The sequence below is a fragment of the Hypoxylon trugodes genome (genome assembly GCF_022578975.1).
Source record: "Hypoxylon trugodes strain CBS 135444 unplaced genomic scaffold F4822scaffold_2, whole genome shotgun sequence".
NCBI classification, from domain to species: domain Eukaryota; kingdom Fungi; phylum Ascomycota; class Sordariomycetes; order Xylariales; family Hypoxylaceae; genus Hypoxylon; species Hypoxylon trugodes.
The window spans coordinates 4,230,010-4,244,888 of NW_026250017.1; the positions used below are offsets into that span (position 1 = coordinate 4,230,010).

At 46.3% G+C, this 14,879-nt stretch overlaps 5 protein-coding genes across 5 annotated transcripts; 3 read left to right on the plus strand and 2 right to left on the minus strand.

The window, feature by feature from the left end:
- The first annotated feature begins 471 nt into the window (after positions 1-471).
- Positions 472-4,602, plus strand: F4822DRAFT_392979 (26S proteasome regulatory complex, non-ATPase subcomplex, Rpn2/Psmd1 subunit). The gene is made up of 3 exons (XM_051457261.1): positions 472-1,018; positions 1,097-4,106; positions 4,164-4,602. Exons 1-3 carry the CDS (start codon positions 879-881, stop codon positions 4,485-4,487), a joined length of 3,474 nt encoding a protein of 1,157 aa, XP_051318827.1. The 5' UTR covers positions 472-878; the 3' UTR covers positions 4,488-4,602.
- A 1,027-nt stretch (positions 4,603-5,629) lies between these two features.
- Positions 5,630-7,934, plus strand: F4822DRAFT_149396 (Oxidoreductase, molybdopterin-binding domain-containing protein). The gene has a single exon (XM_051452976.1). It carries the CDS (start codon positions 5,832-5,834, stop codon positions 7,671-7,673), a length of 1,842 nt encoding a protein of 613 aa, XP_051318828.1. The 5' UTR covers positions 5,630-5,831; the 3' UTR covers positions 7,674-7,934.
- F4822DRAFT_392982 (membrane-associating domain-containing protein) lies at positions 7,779-9,307 on the minus strand. Its single transcript, XM_051457262.1, has 4 exons — positions 9,014-9,307; positions 8,735-8,903; positions 8,369-8,666; positions 7,779-8,301 (listed from the first exon to the last, which is right to left on the minus strand). The coding sequence occupies exons 2-4, from the start codon at positions 8,820-8,822 to the stop codon at positions 8,196-8,198; spliced, it is 492 nt and encodes a 163-aa protein (XP_051318829.1). The 5' UTR covers positions 8,823-8,903; positions 9,014-9,307; the 3' UTR covers positions 7,779-8,195.
- Positions 9,308-10,348: 1,041 nt separating this feature from the next.
- On the plus strand, positions 10,349-12,058 carry F4822DRAFT_392985 (uncharacterized protein). Its single transcript, XM_051457263.1, has 3 exons — positions 10,349-10,985; positions 11,044-11,308; positions 11,370-12,058. Exons 1-3 carry the CDS (start codon positions 10,394-10,396, stop codon positions 12,031-12,033), a joined length of 1,521 nt encoding a protein of 506 aa, XP_051318830.1. The 5' UTR covers positions 10,349-10,393; the 3' UTR covers positions 12,034-12,058.
- A 270-nt stretch (positions 12,059-12,328) lies between these two features.
- On the minus strand, positions 12,329-14,451 carry F4822DRAFT_426252 (POT family-domain-containing protein; the record flags this gene model as incomplete). Its single annotated transcript, XM_051460510.1, has 7 exons — positions 12,329-12,977; positions 13,032-13,215; positions 13,279-13,418; positions 13,472-13,577; positions 13,635-13,783; positions 13,853-14,030; positions 14,094-14,451. The coding sequence occupies 7 exons, from the start codon at positions 14,449-14,451 to the stop codon at positions 12,329-12,331; spliced, it is 1,764 nt and encodes a 587-aa protein (XP_051318831.1).
- Between the last annotated feature and the right edge of the window lie 428 nt (positions 14,452-14,879).

The window sequence follows — 14,879 nt, forward strand, 5'->3', positions numbered from 1 at the left end:
AGGTAACTAGTACAACCTTATTCGTTGCATCGATACAAGTACATCTAAAAGTACATAAGTATAAGTATGTATGCACAGTAACGTAAGGCCTAGAAGTTTAGATGTTCCTTCGCATCTTCCAAACTTATGTAATATTTATAACTTCGAACAATAAACAAATAGAAAGCAAATAAAAGAACAAATAAAATTGGGAATAATTGAAAGACGTAAAAATCCGAGTCTATCGAGTCTATGTAAGCTTAGGTACGTGAACAATGTCTAGACCAAAGGGAATGGGTTCAAAAGGAATTCTGCTTTTTAGCCTTCAATACATAGGAAAAAGTCTCTAGGTACAAAAGTACTTATGTATTAATAATCTTTTGAGATTACCTCATCTCCACCCTTTCACGATTCAATGATCTGATTGGTCAGTTGAAATCTAACTTAATGATCAAGCCACTGAGGCTCAGAATTTGGGGCTTTGCCAAGGCAGGTAGGCAGAGCTGTGCCTGACGTGGACGCTGAACTTTAGAAAGCTTGGGGGTCCATGCTTGCAGCAGGTTCACCCGTTAACCGTCACCAGTTGCTTCCCATTACTCGAAGCTTCGTATCTGAATTTGAATAGCTTCGTCCATTTTCATCAAAACAACCTTTCTTCCTCTACATCAAACCAAAATACATCCTTTCCATTTATACGGCGCGACCTTTTTAACGGTCGTCGCGTAAATCATCATTCAATCTAGTTGTACACATTGATTTTCCTCGTTCTTCCATCTGTCCACTTCCAATCTCTTCTCCCTGCATCATCGGCCAAAAAAAAAACATTTTCGTAACGCGGATTTCTCGTCTTCTCGAAATTCACCATTCGTTACAAGACACGCAATTAATTCGATTTCAAGATGCCTGGTCTGGTTACTGCCACTGGTGTACTAGCCTTCTTGGCCGATGAAGAGCCAGAGCTCAAGGTATTCGCCCTCCAAACACTCAACGATGACATCGACACTGTTTGGTTCGAGGTTGCCAGCGCGCTTGGCCAGATGTAAGTTTTGCTCGCTTTCCATCAATACCCTTATACTGCCTGTCCATATCGGCGACATTAACCCTTAAATTATCGTAGTGAAGCTCTCTATGAAGACGAATCCTTTCCGGAGCGCAAATTGGCTGCCCTCGTACTCGCCAAGGTCTATTATCATCTCCAGGCTTACGATGAGAGTATGACCTTTGCATTAGCCGCAGGTGAACTATTCAAGCTAGACAACCCTGGCGAATTCGAGGAGACAATTATTTCCAAGTGTGTCGACCACTATATCGCTGCCAAGAACGAGAACCACACCGTCGTCAACAAGAAGGATAAGGATACTTCCTTGCCCGCCCTTGCTACGGCATTCTCAAGCACCGGTGCCGATGGCAGCGCCTCTGCTCTTATCTCGCCCACGACACCCTTCTCCCAGTCTACCCTTCCATCGAAGTCTCTTCTATCTCGAGCCTCTACCGACAACACCATTCTCGAACCCTCCTTCGAACCGCAGAAGAAGCAACATCGATCGTCCTCTATTGCTTTAACCAATAATGAACTCGACACTCGTCGCGCGATCGACCAAGTCATTGAGCGCTTATTCGAGAGCTGTTTGAAGGAGAGACGTTACCAACAAGTCGTGGGTATAGCAGTCGAAGCAAAGCGCCTTGACGTCGTTAGTAAGGTCATTCAACGCGCGGACGAAGACTACAAGCGTAACAAGGGCAAGTCAGCACAAGACGATGCCGTAGGACCCGCCGAGGAGTTGCTAGACTATTGCTTGAGTATATGTATGGATGTTGTCCAAGAGCGGGCTTTCCGAGACGAAATCTTGCAGCTCATCCTAGATATTCTCACCAGTGGCCGTGCCAAGGACCCAGACTACTTCTCGATCGCCAAATGCATCATTTACTTAAATAAGGATGAACAGGCGGGTACCGTCATTCAGCATCTAGTCAAAGCGGAGACTGTTGAAGCTACGGCCATAGCTTACCAGTTTGCGTTCGACCTATACGACAATGGCACACAAGAATTTCTAGGTAAAGTTATCTCGGGTTTACCCAAGAGTGACATTCCTACGGAGAAGGGGGGCCACGAGGCCACTGGAGAATCCGAGAGTGAACCCCTTCTAAGTGGAGAAACCGACGCGGGAGAGGGCGAGTCCGAAGAGGTTGATGGAAAGAGAGGTGCCATCTACAAGAACATTCGTTCCATCCTAGACGGCACTAAGACCATCAAGCTCAATCTAGAGTTCCTCTACCGCAACAATCATACCGACCTAAGCATCCTCAACAAGGTTCGGGACAGCCTCGAGGGCCGTAATTCGATCTTCCATACCGCCGTCACCTTCTGCAATGCCTTTATGAACCAAGGTACTACCAATGACAAGTTCTTTAGGGATAATCTGGAGTGGCTAGGGAAAGCCGTCAATTGGTCCAAGTTTACCGCTACTGCTGCTTTAGGTGTTATCCACCGTGGAAACCTCTCTCAGTCTAGGAAGCTTCTAGAGCCTTATCTTCCACGAGGCGCTGGTGGTATCAGTGGCGGCTCCCCTTACTCGCAAGGTGGTGCTCTTTACGCATACGGCCTTATCCATGCCAACCACGGCGCCGATGCTCTGGATTATCTCAAAACTCAGTTTACGGCTGCGGAAGAAGAGGTGATTCAGCATGGTGGTGCTCTTGGGCTAGGCCTTGCTGGTATGGCAAGTGGAAACGAAGAGATATTTGAGAACTTGAAGAGCGTTCTCTACGCCGATTCTGCTCTTAACGGTGAAGCCGTTGGCCTCTCAATGGGTTTAATCATGTTGGGTACTGGCAACGTTAAAGCTCTCGAAGATATGGTTGCTTACGCGCACGAAACGTCTCACGAGAAGAGCGTACGAGGCTTAGCCCTGGGTATGTCTTTAATCATGTATGGCCAACAAGAGGGCGCGGATGTCATGATAGAAGGTCTTTTGAACGATCCGGATCCGACTTTACGATACGGTGGTATCATGACCGTGGCGATGGCCTACTGTGGCACGGGCAGCAACAAGGCTATCCGCAAGCTATTGCACGTTGCCGTTAGTGACGTCAATGATGATGTGCGACGAATTGCGGTCATGAGCTTAGGTTTCATCCTTTTCCGCAAACCCGGCAGCGTGCCTCGTATGGTCGAGCTACTCTCCGAATCCTACAACCCTCACGTTCGTTACGGTTCCGCCATGGCTCTTGGTATCTCGTGCGCTGGCACCGGATTAGACGAGGCCATCGATTTGCTGGAGCCCATGATGAAGGACCCAACCGATTTCGTCCGACAAGGAGCACTAATTGCGCTAGCCATGATCATGATCCAACAGAATGAGGTCATGAACCCTAAAGTTGCGTCAATCCGCAAGACACTCAAGAAGGTAGTTGGTGACCGCCACGAAGATGCTATGACCAAGTTCGGTGCGGCCCTCGCTCTGGGTATTATTGATGCCGGTGGACGTAACTGCACGATCGGTCTACAAACTCAGACGGGCAACCTCAACATGGCCGGTATTGTCGGAATGGCTGTCTTCACGCAATACTGGTATTGGTTCCCCTTTACCCATTTCCTGTCCCTCGCCTTTAGCCCAACCTCGATTATTGCCTTAGATCACGACCTGGACATCATAGATGTTAAGTTCCACTGTGCCACGAAGCCAAGTCTGTTCGATTATCCCCCAGAGCAGGAAGTCAAGGCGGAAGAGGGACCAACTATGATCGCAACTGCTATCCTCTCTACCACTGCCCAAGCCAAACGTCGGGCTCAGAAGAAAGAAAAAGCACAGCGGAGGGAGAGCATGGATATCGATTCCACAGCCACACCAACCATTTCCAAACCAAGTGCTAGTAGCGATAAGATGGAGGTCGATACGAAGGCCAAGCTAAGCGAAGACACCAAGGACAAGAAGGAAGGCGAGACTCCCGCTCCTGGCGAGAAGGAAACATCAGCACCCCCAACAGATACCAAGAAGAAACCCGAGAAAGAGAAGCCGGGTTACGAAATTGAGAATATGAGCCGTGTCCTACCGGCACAACTCAAGTATATCAGCCTCACCAAAGGCCGTTACTGGCCAGTCAAGTTGGTGAGACCTGGCCCACTGGTAGGATTATCCTTCATTCACGTTTAATGTGTTTCACTATGCTAATCATAAATACAGCCTACCGGTGGCCCCATTCTCCTCCACGACATGCAACCTGAGAAGGAAAAGGCGCTTATTGAAGAGAAACTCAAGAAGGTGGCTACAGAAAAAGCACCTGTGGCTGGTGCCGGTAGCGGTCAGAACCGTAATCCTCGAACGGTTGAGGAAGCTCTCCTCCATCGCCTTAGACAAGACCAGCTTGCCACTCCTAGTCGAAATAATGTAGGTGGTGCCGCAGCGGCAGCCGGCGTGTTGACTGCCATAGACGAAGACGCCGAGGGCGACGAGGAAGCCGAGCCGCCTCACGATTTCGAGTATTACACTGACGAGGAGGATGAGTAAATGCGCAAATGCACACCATCCTAAAGAGCCAGTCATGTGTATTTGTACCTTATTTGTAGCATAGACAAACCCAAGATGGGTTATAATAGCCAACCACAATATTTTACAACCTCGAGAGCAGGGTTTAGCATACAAACGAAATACTCAAGTGACTAGGTGATCTATCTGTTCATAACGCCGATATAACTCCTGATCTCTCTCGGCTTGATAGCCGTCCAGAAGTAACACGCAGGTAGTTAAAAAACTAACTATGACTAACACCCTACACCTATTTCCATAAAGTGCAGTCGTAAGCCGGCTGCCGGCACGAACTGATATAACAGTGTTTCCGAATGCCGCTTCACAGTCGGGACTCGGAAGGAAACCACCATCAGCCCTGCTGTAAGTACGCTGCTACCCTAGCTGATGCGTCCCACAAAACCCCTGCACATGCAGTACCGATTGGGTTTTACAGGGGATTCCTCCAGATATTTAGCGGTCAGCGGCTTCTATTTAGGATTTCCCGAGTCCCTTACCTAAGGCACTAGCTAACTATAGTCACTGGGTTCAGTGGGTCTATCCATCCCCAAGCTGCCACCTACTCCCTCCACTCTTTACAGCTTCAACATTCTTTTCCTTCCTACTGTGTCATATTTCCACCCATCGATCCATCGACATTTCTACATAACAACATTAAATATCGATGGGAGAAGAAATGAGAGATGAGAAATAGTATGATAAGGCAGTATCACTTTCTTGAAGATTGATTGCTTATACGCGTCCCTGACTGATGGTCTATCCGCATTACCTTGGCTGTTATGCCAGGTACCAAACATTTAGCAATACGAATGTTGACAAGTATATCTCCATCTTCTTTCGTCTTTCGTGCCTTCTAGTCTACGTATCGGTCAGCACCTCGCATACGATACCGTCCGACGGCAACCGGCAACCGAAAGATTGATATCCTGTTGACGGCTTCCCTTATTTCCTTGACTCACTCCGGTGAATTTAAGATCTAATTCACTTCCGCTGTTTGGATTTTCTTCATTTTCTTTTGTTATTCAAGTCCGTCACCAGGTCACATGGTACAATATTCAGGGGTAGTTCTCTTGAATAACACTGTTGTCCCTTGTGGTTTCTTTCCAGTCTTCTCTATTTATCCTACTTTACTCCAAGGAAGACACCATTGACTCTCTCTAATAAGGAAGATACACGAGTCAAGACATCGCCTCAAGCTAGCCCAACGCCATTAGATTTGTTAACGCAGTGTATTTGCGGTTCAGTGCTATGGACACATTTATTGAGATACCCTAATCCCACTTGATTTTAGGGCGAGACACCTGAAGCGGTGTTAACATTGACATCATGTCAATTCCAATATCTCGACACCTTGGCTTGGAATTGCTCAATGTAACGGGGCGACCTAGACCGGCTCTTCGACTACTTCGCAACCTCGAGACTCACCAATTGAGCAGCTGCCATGCCAGGTTCTTTAGTTTCCAAGCCGCATTCCAAACTACGTCGTCTAAATTCACACCGAAAACATCACCCAGTCCTCGTCCGCGTGTTCTGCCCATATTTGCCCTAGGCGGTGGGCTCTTAACAATCTTACTTGCCGGTCTTCAGCCTAATAATCACGTACCCCCTGAGTCGGCCCAAGATATAAAAGCTCCCCCATCCAATCCAACGCCGAACGATATCGACGATGACGACAATGGTTTGCCACGCTTCTGGCTTGCGGAAGTCAAGAAGCATGGGCCAAAATCTGATAATCCCTGGGTTATATACGAAGATAAGGTGTATGACATTACTGATTGGGTTCCCGCTCACCCTGGTGGGGAAGTAATTCTACGTGCTGCTGGTGGTAGTATCGAGCCATACTGGAACATATTCTCTATCCACAAGTCCGCGTACGTCCGAGAGATCCTTGAGCAATATGTTGTTGGGAAAGTGCATCCAGACGATCTAGAAAACGGGAGACCACTGCAGGACCATATCGAAGATCCATTTATGTCAGATCCAATCAGAGATTCCAGGTTAAGGAAACTTACGGAAAAGCCATGCAACGCAGAAACGCCCGGCGAAGAACTAGCAACATCTTTCTTGACCCCCAACGAGGTTTTCTACGTCCGTCATCACATGTGGGTTCCTGTTGTAGACGAGGACGAAGCTGAGAACCACAACATCACCATTGAACTACCCGACGGCGACAGCAAGACGTATAGCCTCAAAGATCTCAAGGTACACTTTAAACAACACACCGTTACTGCAGTTCTCCAATGCTCCGGCAACCGGCGAAATGATATGACTCGGTATGCGAACAAGACAAATGGTTTACAGTGGACTGTTGGAGCTATCAGTTGTGCAAAGTGGGAGGGCGTACGGCTACGAGACGTCCTCGCTGATGCTGGCCTGTCGCTCGAAAACCCGGGAGAGGATGCGCAGCATATTCAATTCTCAGGCTTGGAAGCGTACGGTGCCAGTATACCAATCTCGACAATTCTCGACCCCATGGGAGATGTTATTCTTGCATTCAAGATGAACGACGCCCCCCTCCCCCGCGACCATGGCTTTCCTGTGCGAGTGATTGTTCCCGGCCATGTAGCAGCAAGATGTGTCAAGTGGGTGAACAAGATCGTAGTCAGCGACGAAGAAAGTAATACTACTTGGCAACGTCGAGACTACAAATGCTTTGGGCCGAACGAGGTCAAGCAAGACTGGGATAAATACAAGGCTATCCAAGTGATGCCGATCACAAGCGCGATTACACGGACCTTGTTAAAACCCACAAACAAAACGCTAGGCAACCGGGATGACGCTACACATAACCCCGTCGTCCAGATCGAGGGGTATGCTTATTCAGGCGGTGGGCGTGAGATCCAACGCGTTGATATCAGTCTCGACGGTGGACAGACATGGGATCAAGCACAATTGATTGACGATACCACACTCGAAAGAGGAAGTAAAGCATGGTGTTGGAAAAGATGGAAGTACGAGACTGGATTGTCTGAAATTTCGAAAAGATCCCAAGGTGAATCAAAGACTGCCACACTCATCGTCAAAGCTACCGACGACGCTTATAATACTCAACCCGAAAGCCACAAGAGCATTTATAACCTACGAGGCAATTTAGCTACAGCTTGGCATCGTGTGGAATTCGATTCCGCTGCTGCTTTGAGAGACTTTGGGAAGAGGGAAGAGAAATAGATAATACTTCTCTTTGTTTTGCTAGCAACCAACGACGATTACGACGGTGTGAATGGCATCGGCGTTCGGTATCATAAGCCAGCGAGTTTTCTTCTCTTTCTCAGATGGATTATTAAAAAAATATTTTTGAATACCTCTTGCTACCTAGGCAGGCGTGTAGTTATTATAAACGGTCTTGAAAATTGAATTTGTTAGAATGCATGTCTGGATATTCATCAATTCGAATTACCACAGCACACGCAAAACATAGCGACTGAATCGGACATAAAATCCGTAAGTCCTTTCATTGAGCAAATAACTCATCAGTATTTGAAAAGGGTATATCACCAACATTACTTCTTCACAACCCTCAACTCATATAACGCCAATAGTCCCATCAACCAAAAACCCGGCGGTAAAATACCAAGGACGAAAACAAGATTAAGCCGTCATTCTGGCGAAGGTCGCAAGGTAATTTTTTTTTTTTTATATATAATTTTTAATCAAGATAATATCGTTGTCGGCCACTTCGACTTTGGGGGCTTAAGCACCAGGGTAAGCGTTCGGCTTAGCGGCGGGGCCAACATTGTGGCGGCGACTGCGCAGAGAATCGAGGGCGTCGATGACGGTAAGGAATGTAAAGAGAGCCCTATATGATGATAATCAGCATTGAAAATTCAAGCGACAATACTTTTCTCTTTTATGCTCGAACGTACCATAGGAAGAACCCAAAGGCGACAGCAGCCTCGGCGGAGCCACAATAGGAATTGCTGCCACATTCGTAAGGTCCCCCCACGAAGACGGCGAGAGCGATGGCACCGGCAAACCAGAATATTGTGGTTACGGCGTTGAGGGCGAGCGCGGCTAGGCGGTGGAATACGCTCGTTAGGTATAATGGTGTTAGGCCCACGTAGATTAAAACTAATAGCGACCAGACGGAATTGAATATCATAAAATTGATACGAGATGGTGAGTATCCTCCGAAACCGAACCAGCTGTTGTATCCACTAGCCACTAATTGATAAGAGGAGTTAGATGTTTTCTAGCTGAAGCATTCACTCGGACTAGTAGATTATACTTACGGTATGCTGTCAGGCCTAGTTCGATTATAGCGAATATCGCGGCCACGATGTGGACAATGGGAACGAACCCAATCCCTATTGCTGGCATTGTTTCTTATTTGTTGAGTGTAAGGTGAGGTACGTAGTTATTACGATTATTTAATCAGTGAGAGCTGAGCTCAGTATGCAGCTTGAGTCGCACATCAGTTGAAAGCGAGGCAAAAAGAAATACAAACAAGTCAAAGATAAAAAAGTAAATAACTGGGCAGGCATTGATTATATGTAAATCGCCGGCCTTACCTATACCTAAGGTACATATGTATTTACTATTGAGAGTCATGAAAGAAGTAAGTTACATGTGGCATGGCGTGGCATGACAGGGAATCCGGCAGAAAGTGTTCCGGAATCGATGACGATTCGCTGTCAATGGTGTAAGTGGGCAGTGGAAACTTGGAACCAGCTGTGATAATGGGTGGTATGGATCTAGAATTCTGAATATTTGAATGGTGACGTGACGTGGGCTGCGTGGGCTAAAGGCGGGCGCATTTTTTTTTTACTCCAAGCCATCCACGAGACGTATATCCTAGGAAGTACTTCTTTTATTCTATTGGTTGAATTTATACTGCCCAAGGACTTTCAGCTAACCAAGCATCTGATCTACCGATACAGCCGTAATCTTACACATAATAAGACATAAGAGGTACCTAGGTAATTCAAAGAGCAGATGTTTCAATGAGAACATTGTTGAAACCTCGTCATAGGATAGCAAGGCATTTAAATATTGTGACGTAATTTGACACAACCTTTCAGGGTCCAATCCGCCAGCAGTCTGCTAACAAGACTCTTTACCATATTTGGTAAAGCGCTTAGTTTTGGACTATCCTAATTGGCTGCTTGATATGCAGCCACTTACCAAGGTACATCGGTACTTATCCTCAGACGCATGCAGGAATTTTCCATCACATAAAATCAAAGCTCGTAGAGGTGAGTGCGAGCTATACTATTTATATATAAATTGGTACCTTTCTTTCAAAGTGCCTAGAGAGCTTCTTGCTGTACTCACACCATTTTCTATTGAAGACCTATGAGAGTAAAAGAGTTGCAAGAAACTCCGATGCCTTCAATTTCGTACCACCCCACCATATGCGATGCAGCAGAAAAAGCATAGTTAAGCCCTACAAAAGATCTAACGCTTCAATCCAATGGAAGAACCAAAACTCCAATCCATAACCATGTCTTACAACTCTTTCCATTCTCGGCGCCGCGTCCAAAATCCTAAAACCGTATCCTAATGTATTTACCTGGTTGTCTAGCTCTTGATGTATATTTCCTATCGAATTGGCGAAGAAAAGTCGTCTTCGACTTGCTATCTTGCCAATATCATAGTCCTTGAATTGTATGAGGTAAGCCATGATGGCTTCTTCGAATTCTAACGTGGAATATACTACAGTTAATTCCCAGTTGAATATCCTGTAAGAAAATCATTACTTTAGTGAAGGTATTTTGACAATCTTACTGGCCCATTCTTACGCCCATTTGCTGACCGCTCTGCTGCATTGCCGCGGCACTGCAAGAGTTGTTGGCGACCAAGACATTTAAAAGCATTTAAAAACCACGAAATCTAAATGAAAATAGAGAAGTTCATCAATTATACATAAATAAAATATCATTTGCGACGTTATGGCTTCATTGCTAGACCTCCCTGTTGAGGTTCTCAATCACATTCTAGAGTCTTTAGATGGCAATGACAAACCAACATTCTTTCAGCTGAGCCTCGTATGCAATGCTCTCAAAGAGCTAGTCACCCCCATCATGTATCGAACAGTGGTTTTATGGGAGCTAAATAGCAAAACCTACCAAGGTGCTCCTGTTCCGTCTTTTCTATATTCGATATTATCATCTCCTACCCGGGCTTCTATGGTCAAAACCTTTGCCATCACTTCCTCTGCATGCCAAGCCACAGCTGAAATGGTCGACTTCGATATTTTCAGAGCCCGGCTCAGAGAGCTTGCAGTTGATAAAACAATATTAGATCTGTGGGAGAAATATATCTTCGATAATCGAAAATCATGGACAGATAATGGCCTCTCAGGATGTACAGCTCTGTTAGCGGCACTGAATCTTCCCAATCTTAACACCTTGTTCTTCGGTGGCACTTTTACTTATTGGCATTGGGATTTGCTCAATTCCATTCTAAGAAACGGCAATCAAGTTACGGATAGGGACCCAGGATGCGATTTTTGGCCTAAGCTTGATGCAGTTACTATTCATAGTACGTATCTATTCAGCAGAACCAATACATCGACTCGTAAACTGACAACTTCGCATAGACATGTGGGACAAGAACCCCGAGAATACTGCACCCCTTATGACGTTTGCGTCTCTACCAAATATAAAGCGCCTTTCTGGCATCCTACTGTTAGATATGGAGGTGGCACCCGAAACAATACTCTCCCAGTCGCCTGCGCCGTACAGCACTGAGCTTGAGGAGCTTGTGATACAACCGGGCTGCTACCTGCATCAAGACTATATGGAGATACTTCTTCAGGCACCGAAAAATCTACAGGTATTCAAAACCCATGCGTCAAGAGCATTGTTAGTTTTTACCCTTTCCCTATTTACCTATCAAAAATAATGAGACTTACATTACAACCAGGGCCAATACCACTTTCAAGACGCGGTGGCTGGAGGGCTTACTCAGCCACCAATCCCACGCCCTACGAGAAATTTCGTTGACACATAGCTTTTACGAATCCGAAGAAGTATATCAAGCAAGCGAATTTGATGAAGTAGCCGAAATAGACCCTATGTCTCTTTCTAGCTTTACATCTCTAGAAACGCTAGAGATTTCATCGGCATTTGTTTTTGGCCGCGAGGCTCTTCAATTAGCAAAGGACAAATTCTTTCGCGCGACTTTTGCCCTGGATCCCTCTGAAGGAGATATCGAGTCTACAAGGCATTATATTGTTCAGATGCTTCCTGGATCGATTAGGACTTTGCGTTTTGCGCAGTGTAATAATTACTGGGAACTCAAGCGGCTCAACAGCGCTTTGATGGAACTTTTTACCGGGAGAGACGAACTTTTCCCCAATCTAAAGGTCGTTGAAGTACACATGATATATTATCAAAAGACTGATTGGGCTAGTCAACTACATGGTAGCCGTCTTGCAGCTATAGAACGAGGAATTGATTTTAGGGTCTTTAAGGGTGGGCGTCTTGGAGTTGAAAGTGTGGGAGGCGAGAGCGTGAGGAATGTTTACTCCCTACATTATGCGGACGGCGATGCCCGGCTACAGGAAATTGATATCCATAGTGATTAATTATAATATGCTGCTTTTTATTTCTCTCCCGTTGACAGTGAGAGTTTTGATGCACAAGTTCAGCGTAATGGACGTGGTAGGAACACACTCAATTACAATCTTTAGGCTCCTATAATGACCGCCACCATCCGAACAGTCCAACAAACAATTCACTTAGTACACCTGCTGGTGGGTACCTAGGTAACCAAGATCCTCCCATCTCACATGTTCACACCATCCTCCCTTCTGCCACCACCAGTACATCCCAATTATTCTCACCGTTGCAGCTCCTTGGCCCATCTTTCCACCAAGACCCTCACTCACTTTCATCCTTAACCTTGTCTACATTCCGGAAGAGAATCCAGAATAAGATAGTCGCACCACCAAGAAGTCCAGATAGGATTGCGTACATGGTGACTAGATGAGGGTCTCTAGTCAAAGGCGTAAATGCGACAGCCAAACAGGACCCAATACCAGCCATAGAGAGCCAGATAGCTTGCACCAGTGTCTTCATCCTTTCAGGTGCGTGGTTATAAGCGTACTCGGTGCCTGTAGTGAGACAGAACACTTCGGCTAATGCCCCTCCGAAGTAGATGGGTATCTGAAGGAAGACTGATATCTGGTTTGGTATAGTACTACCATGAGCGGCCGAACAAGCAAGTGGTGTATCGTAGCATGGCCCTGTTTGATAGATAAGTTTTTGGATAACCGTCGTATAGACCATGGAAAGCGTCAGAACGGCGAACCCGACAGTCATGCGCGAAACTGGATTGAATGAGATCTGTTTCTTTGTGAGAAAAGGGTATAGTCCATTCTGAATGATGGGCGCGACGATTATGCCGGAAATGGCGCCGGCAATTTTTATCATGTCGTTTGGAATACCGTAAGTGACCATTTGTCCGGCTTGCGAAATCAGATTGTTGAATGTCTGGTTGTAACATAGCCAATGGATTGGGAAAAGAAGCCTAATAAATGCGTATTAGACGAGAGACCGGAAGAATTGGGAAGGATACGCTTACAATACTCGACAGGTCAGAAGACTTCGCTTGATATCATCTATGAATGAGTCGTTCCAAGAAACCTGATGGCCATACTGAAGTTGAGCATCAGGTTTTGCTGCATCCATTCGAAAACCTCCGGATATGCCGTAGCGTAGCGCAGTTACCACTTCAGGCATAACATTACTTGTCGGCGACGTTCGAACTATCCATATGTTAGTTATCTATCCAACCCACGGATGGTATGCTGCCACACGAATGAACTTACCAAAATGATTCCGACCGAGAAGAATCGGAATCAGCGCCAACCACATGCAGCAGCATGGGATCAAATAGGCCACCCAAAAACCAACGTATTTTTCCAAAAGGGGCGTGGAATCAGCGAAGAAACCCATTATGTTTACGGCCCTAATATCAGGTCAGAATCTCTTCGTTTTAGCCGATGGCTGTACCCTACGCACCAATAGAACACGTTGTATATATACGTGATGGTCAAGTCTCGGCTACTAACGACCTTCCCCGTCTTCCGGGTGTAGACTCGAAATTCTGTCTGATCATACTGATCGGCTGCAAAATATTAGCCCAACTTGCATACACATCAAGTATATACAGCTAGTTACTCACCGATAAACGGCACAACAGTAGTTTTAAACGCTCCTGATCCCACGGCTAACAGAATGCAGGCTGTAATAACCCCGCCCAGAGCAGCCCCCTCATGGATAGCAACGGGCAACGAAGTCGCAAACAGAATCGTCGCGCCAATTGATTCGATACTGCTTCATTGTTAGAACCCCCCTTTATCGATAGGAATGAGAAAGAGGATTGAAGAAATTCCACTTTACATAGCAGCATATAACATGGTTTTGTAGCGACCTAACCAACTATCGGCAATAACAGCGGCAGGAACAGGGGTAATGTAGGACCCGATCATGAGCGCATTCACGATATTCGAAGCGGCTGCCTGGCGTAGGCCTAGAGCTCCGGGGACTTCACCGCCGGGCTCATTCTGTAGGTAGTTCTCTGTGGAAACAGTTAGCAATTCGGGTTCCTTATCATACGACGTCGAATCGGGGATTCACTCACGTAAAGGCGCAGTGGCTCCATACCAGACAAAGCGTTCGAGAATACCAGCGAGACAAGCTACCCAAAGTCGCATAGGGATTCGGTCGACAACGTGGAGTAGATCGCGCACTTCTTCTTCGGTGGCTACGCGACCGTCATCATCAGTAGGCGAGGAATCGGCATTCAAAGAAGACTGGTCGTTCGTCTTCTCATCGACAAATTGGGAATGCTTTTCAGCCTCTACAGACGGGGAAAACAAGCCGTAATTAGTAACAATGCTCTCATTTTCAACATGAGGAGTCATCACCAACCGTTGCTGCAAGCTGGGCTCTGCGGTTACCTCCGCAGAGCCATGTACGTCAGGTACGGGTCCTGACATTTTGTCCTTTGGAATAGATACGTAAATTGGTACTTCGATCGAGGGATGTAGATATCGAATGTGTTATTTGATGTGCTGGAGAGTGCTGAAAGAGCTGGTGCGACGGGGTTTTGCCTTATTACAGCGCGATTACTGAGGGGGAGCGGCACAGATAGTGGTCTAATGAAGCAAGTTTTGGGGCGTCTTAGGCGTTCGGGGCAGTCATTAAATATAAATATTTGGTACTCCGAGTAGATGATTAGGTAGGTGACAGGGTTCTTCCCCTCCGTGCCGCCGAAAAAGAAATGAAGAATGCAGTGTGATCCTGGTCACTTTAGTCACATCAGTCAGTCAGTATCTTGGTCGATATAATCCTACTCGAAGGAGGAAGATGTTGCTGTATGGCACAGGGAAGATCGCTTGTAGGTGTCTAGAGCATAGTTGTCCTG